The sequence below is a fragment of the Canis aureus genome, chromosome 9 (assembly GCF_053574225.1).
Source record: "Canis aureus isolate CA01 chromosome 9, VMU_Caureus_v.1.0, whole genome shotgun sequence".
Classification (NCBI taxonomy): Eukaryota; Metazoa; Chordata; class Mammalia; order Carnivora; family Canidae; genus Canis; species Canis aureus.
The window spans coordinates 73,808,516-73,824,681 of NC_135619.1; the positions used below are offsets into that span (position 1 = coordinate 73,808,516).

Below are 16,166 nucleotides of genomic sequence, written 5' to 3' on the forward strand. Positions count from 1 at the left end.
TATGCAGTTACTGGCATCCCTGCGTGCTTTTATTCTGCCACTTGGGCGCCTCTGTCCTTTGAGAACTGGCCTGCGTCCTCCCTCTCCCCTGGCCTCCCCTGGGCTATCCTGTGGGCAGGCCTCCCCCTGGGGAGGGCCATTACCTCTTTGAGATGCAGCCTCTGTTCCACCTGCTCCATTGGAGTCAGGTGCAAGTCCTGTGTGGGGTGTGGAGAGCGGGGGGTGGTAACTGGGTGCGGTTACACGGCCGTGCTCAGATTATGAAAACCCACTGAGCTGTACACTTAGGATTTGTGTGCTTTTTTGGATGCATGTGATCCTTTGATAAAAAGTTGTCCTTTTATTGGATGAGAGCAAGCAAAGAACTTGGCCCAGATGACGCCTCAGCAGGGAGCAGTGCGAGCATCCTGCCAGCACTCCTCAGCAACCCCAGAAGTGACAAGAAGTGGCTCTGCCTGCAGGCGGGTATACCTCGCCAGGCCAGGCCGGAGCTCTGTGGGCAGGCACTGGAGTGGGGTGAGGCTCAGGGCCTGCCAGGCGGAGGGAGGAGGGCATGCAGGGGGCCAGTGTGCGGGAAGGGAATGGTGGCTAGACGCAGAGGACATGCGGACTCAGGCTGAGCCTGGGCTGCGAGAGGAAGCCCCACTGCATTCTGTGGGCCCCTGGGGTCCTGGGAAGGCTGCCACAGGGGGGCTGCAGGAGGGAGAACTGTGGGCAGCCCCCCAGCAAGGCGGAGGGCCGCCGAGAGACATGTAGGGGACGGCGGAGCCTGAGGATGGAGGGGAGAGAAGGGCACGGCCTGGCTGTCTGATGGCCTCTCTTCGTCCTCTCCCTCCCCTGCCTGCCTCTTTCTAGGGGCTTTCTCTGCCCGCCCTCTCTTGCTGTCTCCCCATCATGTCACCCCAATTCTTTCTTCCCTGGCCCATCACAGCCTTCTGTGTCCTCCCGTTGTTCTGCTGTCCCCAGCACACTGCCCCGAAAGTTAATGGCTTCAGACGGTAAATTATTGCTTCCCCTCGGATGTAGGCAGTGTGTGCGTGGACAGCCTCTCTGTGCGCCTCCCTCCACCTCCACGTGGCCCCTGCACACCCCACTGTGCAGGCTCTGATGGGAACCCAGAGACCACGTTCGGCCTGCCATCAAGTTATTTCTGCCATGTGTTGTTGGACAGAGAAGTCACAGATCAGATTCCAGGAGGGGGACAGATCTGGTGTCAGTGGGGCCGTATGCAGTACGTGCCCACGTGCTACAGAGGACGCGTATTCTTCCCTCCACCTAGCGCCTGCCTCTCCCTCCGCTCCCTGGAGCCCCCGTCGTCCGTCCTCCACGGAATGGGGCAAGGCTGGGCCTAGAGCAGCACTTCCCAAAGGGAACCCCAGGTCATGGGATGAAGTAGGTGTAATGTGTAACAGAGGGGATTTCATGGCCAAACAAGGGTGGAGTAAACAAGCTGACCAAACAGGTGTGTGTACTCCCGGAGGGGAAGGCCCAGGCACACTGGACATTAGCGCCCTTCAGAGCCCAGAGCAGGGGCAGGCGCTGTGGCTTTGTGCGTGGCTGCCCAGGGGACGGGGAAGTGGCGGGGGCTCCCTCCGACCTCACCTGTGCGTCTGTGGCTTGGCGCTCGGAAGGGACTCGGGGTTTTATATGCTGTTCTGTTTTATGTTGGTGACTATTGTGTGGGGATGTGCCAAGCCTCAGCGGCATCTCAGCCCCCTGTCCTCCGCAGGGACTGGTTTGGTAGCGTGGTCACTAAAAGCTTGTAGAATAAATTGCACGACCCCTCCCCGACACACTTGCTCCCCACTGAGCCTCCCGCGCTGGCCCCTCGTCCCTCAGCCTCCTCCTCTCCTGGCCGTGCCCTGCCACAGGGCTGCCTCCTCCAGCACAGTGCTCCTTTTATTTCTTGATAGCACCTGTCCTCACCTGAAACTAGCCTTCAAAAGCCTTATGTTTCCTGCCTGGCCGATCCTGTCCCCTGCGCAGGCTGGGTGCTCCCCGAGGCTCCCCGGGCCTGCTGTCTGCAGCCTGATGAGCGGAGCCCGGGTTCCTCGCACGCGGCCAAGGAGGGAGCACTTTGCTAATAGGTCTCTTAGGACAGATGCCTGTTCTCTCTTGAAACGCTACGGATGGACAGATGGCCCTGCTGCGAGGCTGGGAGCGCGTGGCCACTCGTGTGCCTGTGCGCTCCATGTAAGGGAGAAGTTTGGAGCAGCCCGAGTCAGGCCCAGGTTGGGAGGGAGGTGGGAAGCGCCCGGTCTCTGGCAGTGTGCCAGAGCAGCTTCAGGCCTCCCCAACTCCGAAAGCGCTGGACGTTATTTTGAGGGCCACGCAGCAGGCAAGGCAGATGGTGGGGCTCCCGAGGGTGGGTGGTGACGCAGAGCTAGTAGCCACGCTCTAGAGAAGCGGCCGCGCCTCCCTCTGCTGTTCCCCGTGTCCCCTGGCCTCCCATCGGCTGAAGGCCTCGCCCCGGGAGCTCGCTGCTGGCCACCCGGTGGCCCTCCCTCCTCACAGGCTGGTCCATCATCCACCCAGCCAGCCAGCAGCTGCGGCCCGGAGCCCCCGGCCGCCTTGACGGGGCGGAGAGCAAGGTGAGCCCCTCTGCCCACGTGCCCGAGAGCGCCTGGCGGCCGGACTGGCAGTTGTGTGGTGTCAGATGACGACAGGAAGCCCCGGGACTGCGTTCACCGTAGCCAGGAGGAGGAAGCACAGAGCGGCAGAGGCGTGTCAGCCGCGAGTGTCCGCCGGTGACTGCTCTGGGTCCGGTTGAGGCAGACCAGGAAGGCAGAGCCCAAGACCAGGGATGTAACCGGGACCAAGAGGCCCAGGGCAAATGGACAGCGCCAGTCGCTAGGGGGAGGACAGCCGACCCCAGGGTCGGTCCTGAGCAGCACTGCTGCTGACCAGAGGCTGGACCCTGCAGACAGCTGTGCCGAAGCGAGGCGGGCAGGGCCACGGACCTTCTTGCCCGCCAGTCCCCATTTCCTGCAGTGACACAGCCGCTCTGTGATGTCAGCCTTGCCTTCAGCCTGTCCCGTGTGTATGAGAAGCAGAGTGGAGGCAAAGGCTCAGAGTGTGTGGGGAGGCCCACCACTCGCCCCCGAGCCGTCCACGCTCTCGATGGAGCTCCCAGGGGTGTCACGTGCTGCCTGCTGTGTACCTCTCCCACAGCGCCCACCACAGTGATAGCATACCTTGGTTTTATTTCTATGATTTTTAAAAATATTTTATTTACTTATTTTAGTAGGAGGGGGAACACGTGAGGGGAACACGAGAGGGGGCAGAGGGAGAGGGAGAGACTGTACTAAGCAGAGTCTACTGAGCACGGAGCCCAGCGCGGGGCTGGATCCCACGACCCTGAGATCATGACCTGAGCTGAAATCAAGTGTCGGATGCTTAAACGGCACCACCCAGGTCCCCCATTTCTGTAGTTTTTTTTTTAATTTTTTTATTTATTTATGAGAAGCACAGAGAGAGAGAGAGAGAGAGGCAGAGACACAGGCAGAGGGAGAAGCAGGCTCCATGCAGGGAATCCGACGTGGGACTCGATCCCAGGACCCTGGATCATGCCCTGGGCCGAAGGCAGGCGCTAAACCACTGAGCTACCCGGGCTGCCCCCTCTAATTTTTTTTAATTAAAGTTTTTATCTTGAAAAAACTCAAAGCCAACAGAAACCCTGCAGGTGTATTTCAGTAAAGCCTGATAGACGCTTCATCCAGATTCAGCCGCTGTTCACACTCTGCCGTGTGCGCCTCTGTGTGAGCATGAAGCTGTGAGCCTGAGGCTGCGTGCGCACGCGTGAGGCCCCCCCAAGGCCCGGCCCTGAGGCCCGTGTTCCCCAGAGCTGGCCTTGCCATTTGGGCGTCACCTGCCATCAGGTGATGATGTCCCCATCGGGGACGGTGTGGACACGGTGCTCTTCCGTCGCTGTCCTTTCCCGCCGCCTGCCCGTCCCAGCCCAGGACCCCATGTGCACCTCTTGCACCTCCTGTCATCTGGCCCATCTCGGCCTCTCTGTCCCTCAGGACATGCTGTCGCTGACGAGCTGGGCTTCCTGGTTTGGTGGGAGGTTCCTGAGGCTGGGTTTGCCAGACGTGGCAGGCCGCGCTCAGAGGGCAGGACGAGGTCCACTCTGCTTCCCCCTGGGGCTCCAAACCTTCTGTCCTTGCTCTCTCCAAAAATAACATGCCCCCCACCTCCTCCCCTGAGGAAAGTCTCTTCCTGCTTGCAGCCTGCTGGGGTCACACTGGTCAGCGTCCACTCCAGTCCCAACGACCAGATGCTGTGGGCGCTCGACAGCAGGTGGAACGTGCACGTCCGAGCTGGAATCACCGAAGAGATGCCAGTGGGGACCGACTGGGAGCACGTGCCAGGTAGAAACGCGAGCGTGGCGTGGCTGCCCCTCCCCTGGGCACCTGGTCCTTCAGGCAGCCTGTCCTACTGAGGCAGGTGACAACAGGTGTCTAACGGAATATTCCTTGAGGGACCCAGCATTGCAGGACTGCAGCCAGCCCTATGCCCTTGGGGTTCTTTGTGGGATGTTTGTTCCCAGATGGCCCGGACCCGTGTGCCCTGTGGCCTTGGGCCCTTGGTGGCGTGGCTCACACTGCCGGTGGGGCACCCTTTCCCTCAGCCCCCACTCCGAGTCCTGCAGTGCAGGGCACGGCCAGCAAGGGGCCTTCCTGGTCGACAGGGCCCAGTGATGTGAGAGAGCGGCCTCGTGGGAGGGGGTGGCCTGTCCTCTCCGCAGCCGGGGCTGAGGACAGACGGACACCCTGTTCACGTGCAGGGTTGCAGGCCTGCCAGCTGGCACTGAGCACCAGGACCGTGTGGGCCCGCTGCCCCAATGGTGATCTTGCCCGGCGGTACGGCGTCACCGACAAGAACCCTGCAGGAGACTATTGGAAGAAAATACCTGGCAACGTGACGTGTTTCACAGGCAAGTGCCAGGGCTCCGCAAGGCTCGGGGCTGCATGGCTCTCATCAGGTTCAGGGCTCCCCTGGGCGAGGTCAGTGGGGCCTCCACAGGAGGCTGCTCCCACGGGGCTTGCTCTCCAGATCGCTGAGGGTCACACCCGAAGGAGGGCATCCCGCACCCCACTGGCCAGAGTGTCCCAGGACCGGAGCCACCCACTTTAGAGCCAGGGGAGCTGGGGCACAGATTGAGGGTGGTGGATCCGGAGCCCAGAGCTAGAAAGTGCCGCGTCAGGATGTGGAGCCAGCCCTGACCCCACTTGTGCCTGCTGCCCGGGCTGGGTGACTAACGATCGTGCGGCGGCTCTCGTCCCTGCAGTGACCTCGTCCGATGAGCTGTGGGCAGTGGGCCCCCCCGGCTACCTCCTCCAGCGGCTGACGAGGACTTTCAGCCACTCGCACGGCGCCCCGAGCAGCCACGCCACCACCCCCCACCCCGAGGACCTGGAGGACGAGTGGGAGGTCATCTGAAGGAGCCTGGGGCAGGGCTGCTCAGGAGGGAGGAGGCCGGGACGGTGGCGGACACAGTGGTTTCGGAGTCGCTCGCTCTCGGCCACGCCTCATCAGCCCTCGTCCAGACATGCCGGGCCGGCTCGGACAACCACACTTGCTTTCATCCATGTTTGTTTCCATCTGTTCCAGAACCCACAGCCTCGGCCGAGTGATGTGGAGCCGTTGCCAGAGCGGCAGTGCCTCTGAGCTCCTGCCGAGGCCGCGTCCCCTGGCGCTCCTGGCCTGCCGTGGGGACAACCCGGGGGTCAGTGCTCCCTGCCACTGAGGGGGGTCCTGGGCCAGCTTGTGGTCATCACAGGGACACGAGTTCCGGCACACATTCCGTGCTGGACACCCCAGTGGGGAAACCAAGGCCGTGTCGGAGAGTGGGGTGCTGGTCTGTGCCAGGCTGCAGCACCCACGCGCACACACACCACAACATGCACGCCCACACCACGCACGCCCTCCCGGCCCACGCACAGGGCACAGCACACTCGCCTCCTGGAGAACACACTTCAGCCAAAACAATAAAGGCCAGTGGATGACATGGACGTGAAGGGTGCACGTGTTTCCAAGGCAGCGGTGGCCCTGGGAGGTGTGGCCGAGGTGGGGGAGCTCGGCCACGGTGGCTGACTCAGCAGTGTCTTTGAGTGATGTTAATGCTGCTGGTGGACGTCGTAAAGACCAGGAGCATCCTCACAGGATGAGTCTACTAATTATTGCCTTTTTTGTTTGTTATATTACAAACCTGCATAAGATACCTCATTTGAAATCAACTCTTATAAATTTAGAGGAGAAATGTATTTTATGAAACCAGTGGAAGGCCCTTCGTTCCTTCACATGGTTTACCCTGCACCGGCGCTGTCCTCAGCCGCAGCTTCACGGAGCGTGGGCGTCCCCCCGCGTGTCCTCCACGTGCGGGGCAGTCGTGGCACCTGCCGGCTGGCCCTGAGCGGCCACCGGTGCCATTAGCAGGCATTGGGTTGATGCCCCCAGGAGGTTCGAACCGAGCCCGCTGTGGCCACGCCGGACGCCGGTCCCTGGGGTCGGCCTGCGGTGCCCACTGTCCCCGCAGGCATCTGGGCCCAAGGCTCGGCAGCCCGGCCCACGTCCCGCCTGAGCGCACCGCCCCCCCCTCCCGGAGGCAGCTCCCAAGTGGGACTCGGCCTCGCTGCTTTTTTTAGCCTGTCCTTGGTCCAGGGCCCAGTGACTCGATGCCTGTTTTCTACTAAGCGAACGTGTCCAGGAGCCCCCGGGCCGCAGGGGGAGAGCGATACGGCGTGTTCCCTGCCAGGACCCGGCCAGCCGCGGAGACGGAGGTGCTCCAGGCCCAGAGGAGGACAAGACGCTGCAACCCCAGGCCCTGCTTCACACTCCACGCTTAGAGAACCCTTGTTTCAGAAGTCTGGCGAGCGCGGAGGCCGGCCCGGCTGCGGCCGCGCCTCTGTACGTTGTGCCTTGCGGCCCCTGGACGGCAGAGCCCTCCTAAACCCACGGGACTTTAGTGCAATTAAACCCAAGTCTAGTTTGATACTTTTAAACTACTTTTAGCTTCAGTGCTTTGTACGGTTTTTCCTTCCGGTTTTAATTTTTAGTTGTGCTTTGAGACAGTGCAATAAACTAGACTTTTTCCAAACCTGGTCGAGTCTGGTGTCCGGGCTGTGAGAAGGGGCCCCGCGCAGCCTCGACGGTGGCGTGCCCACCTGTGCCCGAAGGATCTGCGGTGGCGCTCGGCGGCCCGGCCCGCGTGGGGTTTCCGCACCGGCTCACCCAGGACGGCTGTCCCCAGGGAGCGGTCGCTCCGCAGGCCCCCGAGGCCGGGCCGCTGTGGGCGGGCCTGGGGGGGTCGAGGCCCTGAGCCCAGGACTCCGCCGCCAAGAAACGAAACCAAAGGCCAGCAGTGCCCTAGTGGAAAGCACCCTGCAGGGAGGGATCAGGGCCTCGGCCGCCGGACGCGTCGTGTGCCACGGAGGCCTGAGCGAGAAACGTCTGCCCCGTGTCAGGGAATGTCCTGCTTCACCGAAGACATCGAGGCACACTTGAATTACGACGTCCAACGTCCCTCAGGAAAGACGAAGGATGCTGCGAAGACCTCAGTCCTTTCCAAAGGCTCTAACTCAGTTTGGGGGGAGCCTCACTGGGATGTTGGTCTGTGTCGGGGGAGGTCCCCAATGATGCTCGTGCCCACAGGTGCCCCCCGACTGCCAGACGTGCGCCTGGGGCTCCTGCACAGCTTCGGGTCCCCCTCGAGCCCCTGCGGGAAGCACTGTGGGCCTCGGTGACACTCAGAGAGGTTCCGTACTTGCTGGAGGCCACTCACGGGCCATTGGGACTGGAGCCCAGCTCTGCAGAACTCCAGGCCAGCGCTGCGTGATGCCACCTCACTGTCCTGGGAAGAAACAGGTGGGAATTGCCAAGGGTGCTGACGGCAGCAGGTGAATTAAAGTATGGCATGGGAGGGAGGGCCAGGGATGGCAGGCGGCCCGACCGGACCCGCGGGAGCTGACATGATGAAGGCACATCGGGACAGGCGGGTGAGGTCACAACTGATGTGCACCACCCCTTCATTATCTGGGCAAACCTATTAAATGGATTAAAGTGTCTTAAAACCATGGGAGCCTGGGGGACTCCATCGGTTAAGCGTCCGACTCTTGATCTCAGCTCAGGTCTTATCTCAGGGTCACAAGTTCAATGCTCACATTGGACTCAAATTGGGCGTGGAGCCTGCTTTAAAAAAACTTTAAAAAAGGGGGAATGGTATCTGATTTCCGGATGGCAAAGGATTTTAGACTCAAAAGTGACAGGAGAACCACAGAGGAAATTACAGATTTGATTTCCTCAAAATCTTAAAATTCTACAAATTTTAAACCCCACTTAAAAGGGAAAATTGTGACATCATGGATGGTGACTATATACCTTAAAAAATGTGCACACACCAGGGGCACCCGGGTAGCTCAGTGTTGTGTGCCTTTGGCTCAGGGTGTGATCCCGGGGTCTTGGGATCGAGTCCTGCACCGGGCTCCCCGCGAGGAGCCTGCTTCTCCTTCTATGTCCTGTCTCTCTGTCTCTCAGGAATAAATCTTAAAAAAAAAAAAAAAGTGCACACAGCAGTCGGAGGAACACCTAAGGCACTCATATGGACAGAGATGAAAGAGCAAATGCCTGGCACCCAGGTGGGGCGCGGACAGAGCAGGGGGAGCGATCGTAAAGCCCGCAAACCCACAAACTCCACCTCTGGAAACCTGTCCTCAAGAACAAACCCTAAATCGGGGAAGACGTATAGTGCAGGCGGTTCTGTGATTGTAAAATACCGGCCCGTGGCCTCGAGGAGCAGCCCCTGCGCAGCTGTCACGGAGCAGGTGTCCTGGGCGGGCCGGCCCGGCTGCAGCGCGGTGGTGCCAACTGTCCGCAGCGCGTCACGACGTGGTCTGGTGGAAGACCACGCAGAGCGGGAGACAGGAGAGACGGGGATAGCGGGCCCGGGCACGCGCACCCTCCTAACTTTTGGGGGGTTCGAAATGGTCCGTCATTCCAGCTGCGCAGAAGGGCCATAAGAACCAAGGTCACCCCGCAGCTGGTCGCCGAGGTTGCCTGGGCCATATGCATCTTTTTGTATCTTTTGAATTTCAAGCCATGTAAATGTATATTATTTCAAAATAAAATCCACATTTTAAAAACGGGGCTCCCTAACCTGAACTCCTCACACCGTCAACACTAGGGAGTCAAAAAATAAAAATTTTAAAATTTTAAAAAATTTTAAAAAACACTAGGGAGTCAGATACGGCAAAGTAAACACCAAAGACTTCTGAGAAGTCTTATTTACAAAGCATTTTTACAATACAGGAAAATGCTTATCGTAAGTTTTAAAATACTCAATTATTTAAGTGATCTGATGTCGTGTGTGTAAAGAATAGGCATGGGGGAATGTTTGAAGACATCTATGGATGTGCATAGAAAAAACTGGAAGAAAATACACCGAAATGCTGGCTGCGGCTGTCTGGCTGGTGGGATGGTAGCAAGTAGCCGGCTCCTGCCCTCGGGAGTCCCACAGCTGGAGGGGACGGCGCGAGGACGTGCCACGAGGAAGCCCCGCCGCAGCCTGCCCTGGATTTCTCTGCAGTTCCCGTTCCACCAGAAGCATGAATTCTATTAAGCAGAAACTCTTTTTAAAAATCCCTGAAGACAGGGCTCCTGGTGGCTCAGTCCGTTGGGCGTCTGCCTTCGGCTCAGGTCATGACCTCAGGGTCCTGGGATCGAGCCTGCTTCACCCTCTCCCTCTGCCCCCACCCGCTCTCTCGCTCTCTCTAATGCTTTCTCAAAGAAAATCTTTTTTTAAAAAATAAAAGTCACTGAAGACACAGATACCTGTCCTCACCTCTATCTTGACTGTGGTGGTGGTTACACATGTGTAGACATTTGTCAGAACTCCTTGGACTAAACATTTAAAGTCTGAGCATCTCAGGGCGCCTGGCTGGGGAGAGCATGCGATTCTTGATCTTGGGGTCGGGAGTTCAAGCCCCACATTGGGTGTGAGGCCTTTATAAAAAAGGATTCTTTCCATCTTTAAAAATATCTAAAGGCTGTGCCTCTATCATATGTTAAGTCATGCCTCTGTTTAAAAAATGTAACGGCACGAAGCAGAGCGGGGCCAGGCTGGGGCAGCAGGCTCTCCGTCCCCTAACAGGTGCCAACAGCGCACGGCCTCCCCGACCGCGCTGCTCTCCCTCCATCCCGGCCCCGGGAAGCATCCTCGTCCTGAGCAGGACTGGCGGTACTTGGGGCAACTGCTCTCCTCGGTGGCGCGGCTTCAAGCTGGTGAAGCAATCGGGAGGGAGGGAAATCAGAGTCCTCCGCGTCAAGGCAATAATCAGGCTGAAGTCCGCGTGGGCGAGGCGCTCACGCTGAGTCATGTCCCGCAGCCAAGGAGGGGCAGATCGAGGTCCTTCCTCCCCTGCCCTCACGGCCACCTCCCCCAGGCCACCCGACAGTGCCCCCTCCGGTTCCCGGCCCGAGGCTCCACCCCAGCTGGCATCTGGAGGAAGGGGATTCTGGCCCCTGGGCGCGAACAGGCTGGGACTCCCTGGGCCGCACGGTGGCCGTGGCAGGGCAGGACTGGCCGCCGTCAGGTTTTCCTTAGAAAGACTGGAACGAGTGGACCGAGCAAGCGAACCCATGTGCTTCGCTCCAGAGAAAAGTGGGCCTCGTTCCGGGCAGAGCGGTTGCCTCTGACAAGCCACCAAGGCCAACTGCCAAGGACCAAGAGCTGAGTCGCTGTCGGCCAAGGGACACCTGGGCTGGGCCTGGCTTCAGCCCCTCCTCAGCGCTCCGGCACATGTCGCCCCACCGTCGGGGCTGCCCTTTCTGGGGCTGCGGGGCCCCAGGGCCCGATAAGCCCAAAGCCAGGTGCTTCCTGCCCAGCCTCCTGCCCTCCCTCCGGCCAGCAGTGGCCACCAGATAACCCCGAGGCCGCCCTTATCATCCTGCACCACTTCCTGGGTCCCCTGTGCTCGCCGAGGCCTGCAGTGCCCTGAGCCAGGCGTCCCCAGCGAGCCTCAGTGGGAGCCGTGCCAGAACCAGGCCCCACTCCGAGGCCACGGGGCGGTGACGCCGGCCAGACCGGGGCTCCCCCCGCCCTCACTGCAGCTGCAAGCAGTGTGAACACTGGGCTCCCAAGCCCCCACCCAGTGAGGACATCAGGGGCGGGCCCTGGGATACCCTCCTCCTGCCCTCTCAGCCCTCAGGCGTAGGGGCCGGGGGGGCCTCTGGGGCCCCAAAGTCACCCTGCAAACGATGAAGCTGTCCTTGCAGCTTCTGCTGTCCCCCCAAGAGCTGCTTCCTAGTCACCCTGAAACCAAACCACCCCGCTTGGGTCCCAGAACTTCCCCTGAACCGGTGCTCAGGCTGTGCCCCCAGGCTCTGGTGCCCAGAATGATCCAGCCAGGTCCTGCCTCCTGCTGGACCCGGGGACAGTGGGTTCCATGGGGCACCTCTCCATGGGCTCCCGGGGAGCTCCGAGGCAGGGCAGCTCCCCCACGTCCGCATCACCCCAGCCCCAGCCCAACATCTGTAGATGTCACGTGGAAAGGAAGAGGGGTCCAGGAGGTCCACCGAGGACGGAGCTGGGCCTGGGGAGACCTGGCAGGAGGTCTGCAGACCCAGGCACCCGGGCTCTCCAGGCAGAGGCCGCGGGGGCAGTCAGGCACCAAGGGTTCCCCAACACCCGCGCAGCCCCACTGCCCGGAAGCCACCACTACGGGCTACGCTGAGCCACCCTGTCCCGGCCTTCATCCGCTCCCAAAGGTAACAAACCTGCCCGACAACGGCATCCCTGACGTGAAGACCTGGGCCGCCTGGAGGACGGGGCTCCCGAGGCCTCCAGTCCGAGCCGGGACAGGTTGGTATCCACCGCCCTCGGGCGTCAATGTTCAGAGAAGCCATTTAACTGACCCACCTGCAGTCTAGGATCGCCCCCGAGCTGCGCCCCCCTCACCCTCCCCTCCTCCCCGCAGCCCAGCAGACCTTTAGTCGTCTGCTCCTGGCAGGACATCGTGGCCCTCCAGCCCGTGCCGGCACAGGTTGAATTTCATGGCCCAGCGGAATTCCCCGGGCAGGGCAGCCTTGGCATCCTCCCTGGCCTCGACGCTCGAGGCCCGGACCCAGCTCTTCCGCCCGTCTGCTGTCCTGAAGGGCCGCGGCAAGTCTGTTAAGTCATCTTGAGAACCTTCCTGCAGAAGGCAGCTCCCCTGGCTGGGCCAAGAGCGCTTGCCCACTGGGTGCCACCGCCACCCCATCGCCCGCAGGCACCACCTAACAGCCACTGGGGGCTGGGCCAGGGGAGCACGAGGGAGCCCGCACCCCGGGCTGGACAGGGGTCAGGCCTGGAAGAAGAACACCTAAACCCCCGAGGACCAGGTAGAGCAGGGGTCAGGGGCCTGAGGCAGGCCCCAGTGGCCTCACAGCAGAGGAGAGAGAAGCAGGAGACCCAGGACCAGGTGCCTGCCACTCCTCAGGAAAGAGCCCAAGGGGTGACAGGGACAAGTCCAGGCTTCCATCTGCCACAAGACACCCAAGGAAAGGCAGGAGGCCTACTGGGAATAAGGGGCACCAGGGGCCCAGACTGGGTCACCCCATCCCACCCCGGCGCCAGGGAACAGGCTTTCCTGCCTCCCTCTGCCCTCCCTCTGCTCGCCCGGGAGTTTACAAGGCCCTAAGTGCCGGCTCCCAGAACCGCCTCCCAGAATCTCCCAGGACCTGTTCTCTTGGCCTCTCCGGCTTTGCACGTCCTGTCCCAGGACTCGGCCCGCGGCCTGCACCCCCCACCCCTGCCCCACTCCTCTGCTCAGCTGTCACTCCCTCTGGGACACATAGTCCTGGAGGCTCTAGATCAAGATGGGATGCTGGTCCTCCCCGACCTCGGTGGCTGCGCAGTGAGCTGAGGCCTGGCTCTGGGGGGGTCGCATGACCTCCAAGCCCTCGCCAAGAGGGGAAGGACGCGGGGAGCTGAGCTCAGCCGGCCCCCCAGGAAAGCTGCAGCGGGGCCCGCCTGCCCGACCCGGCCCGCGCGATGCCCGCAACACACGAAGCAGAGTTTCTCCTGTACAGAGATCAGTATATGTAAAGTGCTGGGTACAACGCTCTGAAAAATAGTATTTTCCAAAAATCCACCGCCCGGGGAGCGCCCGAGGTCTAGCCCTTGCCCGTGAGGTCCAGCGGCTGCAGGAAGGGCGGCAGCGGCAGCTCGTCCAGGGCCTCGGGGAAGCGACCCGGCGAGATGGCGGTGACCAGCACCTGCATGGCGCGCACGAAGAGCGAGGGCGGCGCCAGGCCCGCCAGCCACTGGAACTTGTCCTCGCCCAGCAGCCGCTGCCAGCGCGGCCGGTCGCCCAGCAGCTCTCGGCGGGCGGGGCCGGCGGCGGCGTGGGCGGCGAGCGCGTACAGCGCCAGCAGGTCGAGCAGCAGCAGGCGGCGCTGGCGGGGCTCCCCGGGCGCGGCGGGCGTCCCTGCGGTGCCGGGGGTGCCGGCGGCGCTGGCGGCTCCGGCGTCGCGGCCCAGGTGGCGCAGCAGCAGCTCCAGGGGCGTCAGGCCGCCGCCGTCGCGCAGGCCCGGGGACGCGCCGTGGCCGAGCAGCAGGAAGAGGCACTCGGGGCGCGCCAGCTCGCAGGCCACGTGCAGCGCCGTGCCGCCGCCCTCCACGCGGGTGCAGCCGCGCCGGTCGAGCAGGCGCGCGCGCTCGTCGGGCGGGAAGTCGCGCACGGTGCGCAGGATGCGGCGCAGGATGCCCACGCGGTTGTAGCGCACGGCGAGCGCCACGTGCGGCCCGGGAGCCGCGCAGCAGCGGAAGCCGGCGCTGGGCGGCGCGAGCGCGCGGCGCGGGAACGTGGCCAGCAGGTAGTGCGCGTAGGCCCGGTGGTCGTGCACCAGCGCGTAGAGCAGCGCCTCGGACGGCGAGTAGGCGGCGGCGCGGCCGCGCTCGTCCCAGTGGAAGGCCTCGCTGGCGCGCATGTCCTCCAGGAACCACACGGGCAGCAGGTCGCGAACCGCCTGGTAGAAGGCGAACGACGACTTGCGGCACTGCTTCTGCGCTCGGGAGCGCGCCGCGCCCGCGCCCTCGGGCCCGCCGTCCGCGCTGCCCCCGGGCCGCCGCGCGTCCCACGGCATGCTGGTGGCGGCACCTCCGGGGCTCACGGCATGGGCCACCTGCGGGGAGGGGGTCTCCGTGAGGCTCCGCCGCCCAGGCCCCTCCAGCCACTCTTCGCCGCTCCCTTCTCTCCTAGGCCCCAACCACCTCCCACACCCCTGATCGAGCTGCACCTGACCTCCCTCCCTTCTCCCTTTTTGAGTCTCGTCCTCTGGCGCCTCTGCTAGAGATGCCCTTCCCTGCCCCCTCCCCTCACAGGCCCACCCACAGTCAGAGCCACGCTGAAAACCGACCTGCCCGCCGCCTCCAGCGCAGGGCCCAGCTGACCAGGTACATCCAACCCCAAACAGAAAAGACCACGTAAGGGGGTAGAGTGTCGTGATCCACCTCCCCAGCTGGGCCAAGCCCCACCTAACCATGACCCTTTCCCTCTGCCCCTGACCGCAGATGGGGGCTCCTAGAGCCCACCCCCCGCCCCCCCGCCATGCCAGGCACCGGCAGAGTTCTAGGCCCAGACCTACCCGGGTCCCGCACTCCAATCACAGGACGTGAGTGTATCACTCTCCTTCTCTGAGCCTCAACTTCATCTGTAAGAAAGGGGATGGGGGGGACGCACGCTGTGAGCCCCAGCAGGGTGAGCCGGGGTGGAGCGGGCAGGAGAACGAAATCGACATGGAGCCCTGCGCACAACTCTGGACAGCAAACCCCCTCCAGGTCCGCCGCTCCTCCTGGTCCCCCCAACTACCAGCCGCAGCGGGCTCGGCCATCCCATTTCCAGCCAGGGGCGAAAGCCGGGCCAAGGTCAGTGAGCAGGTCGTGGTACGGCCGGGCCCAGAACCCAGATCTCATCCCTCCCACTTTGGGCTCATTCCAGAATCGGGGAGACCCCCGGGCCACAGGGAGCCCAGCTTGATCCCTGCCCGACCTTGCCCTCTGAGCTCCCGGCCCCAACCTGAACCCTGGCCTCTGACCCCTGACCCTGGCCGCAGCTCCCCCACGGCCTTCCCTCAAGGGTAAGCCCTTGGTCACAAGGGGCCTGGGTCGGCGGACAGGCCGCGTCCGCACACACCGGGTAACCAAGTTACGGCGCGGGGCACGGTGCTCCTCGGGGGTCGCCGTGCCCGGAGCAGCCCCCCCAGCCTGGACTGCGCGCCCCGGGCGCACGCACCCCGTGGGGAGACCCGTGGGGCGCCGGCGGGTTACGTAAAGTTGGGCCGCCCCACGTCACTGGGCAGCGAGTCTCGGCCGCGGCTCGGTGAATGGGGGGTTGGGCCACCGAGGGCCGGGCAGCGCGCCCGGGCCGCCCGCCGGCGCCTCCCAGCCCCTCCCGGCGGCCGCGGGTCGCGGGGGGCGAGGCCAGGGCGTCCGCCTGAGCCTGACGGTCGCCAGCGCGGCGAGGCTGCACCTGCGTGCGCTCGCGCCCCGGGCCCGAGGGGGCGGCGGCCAGGGGAGGCCGCGGGGGGCTGCGCCGGGCGGGCGGGGGCCGGGGCCGGGGCCGGGGCCGGGGCCGGGGGCTCACCGTGGGGGCGGCGGGGCCGCAGCGCGCTCCTCCCGCTCCTCCCCGCGGCAGGCGCACGGAAGGTCCCCAGACAGGCGGGCCGGAGGGAGCCGCCGCCGCCCGCGCCCGCCGCAGCCGCGCTCTGAGCCGCCGCGGCCCGAGAGCTGGGCGGCGGCGCCGGCGGCGGGCGGGCGGGCGGCGGGCGGCGCAGTGCGGCCCCGGCCCGGCAGGACCGCGGGACCGTCCGCCGCCGCCATTGGCCCGCGCCGCTGGCCCCCGGCCCCGCTCATTGGCCGCCACGCTGCACCATTGTTACGTCACCGGCCGGGGGGCGGGGCGCCCGGCGGGACCCGCGGAAAAGTTGGGAGAAACTTGAGGGCCCGCGGGGGGCGGGGCTCCCGGAAACCCGAGCCGCGGGCGCGGAGGGCTCGGGCCGCGGGGTCCCGGGAGCACGGCTGGGGCCCGCGCTCCGTGCGAGTCTGGGCGCGCGCGGGGCGCCCCGGTTCCGCGGACAGCGCCCGCCCCCTCGCCCCGGGACTTACTCCACCTCCCCTCCGCCCTGAC

At 63.8% G+C, this 16,166-nt stretch overlaps 2 protein-coding genes and 1 long non-coding RNA gene across 4 annotated transcripts in view; 1 reads left to right on the plus strand and 2 right to left on the minus strand.

Moving 5' to 3' along the window:
* The window catches only part of TECPR2 (tectonin beta-propeller repeat containing 2), a 102,872-nt gene extending 95,770 nt beyond the window's left edge, over positions 1-7,102 (plus strand). For both annotated transcript variants that reach the window (XM_077910674.1, XM_077910675.1), the window contains 3 exons: positions 4,232-4,373; positions 4,790-4,939; positions 5,294-7,102. In XM_077910674.1, the coding sequence (XP_077766800.1) occupies positions 4,232-4,373; positions 4,790-4,939; positions 5,294-5,445 (444 nt within the window). In that variant the 3' untranslated portion in view covers positions 5,446-7,102. The remainder of the gene's footprint in view (positions 1-4,231; positions 4,374-4,789; positions 4,940-5,293) is intronic.
* On the minus strand, positions 5,291-15,786 carry LOC144321182 (uncharacterized). Its single transcript, XR_013386943.1, has 2 exons — positions 15,624-15,786; positions 5,291-7,855 (listed from the first exon to the last, which is right to left on the minus strand). It is a non-coding gene; the product is annotated as an uncharacterized LOC144321182 (long non-coding RNA).
* On the minus strand, positions 13,055-15,325 carry ANKRD9 (ankyrin repeat domain 9). The gene is made up of 2 exons (XM_077910677.1): positions 14,626-15,325; positions 13,055-14,163 (listed from the first exon to the last, which is right to left on the minus strand). The coding sequence occupies exon 2, from the start codon at positions 14,122-14,124 to the stop codon at positions 13,153-13,155; it is 972 nt and encodes a 323-aa protein (XP_077766803.1). The 5' UTR covers positions 14,125-14,163; positions 14,626-15,325; the 3' UTR covers positions 13,055-13,152.
* Positions 15,787-16,166: the final 380 nt, after the last annotated feature.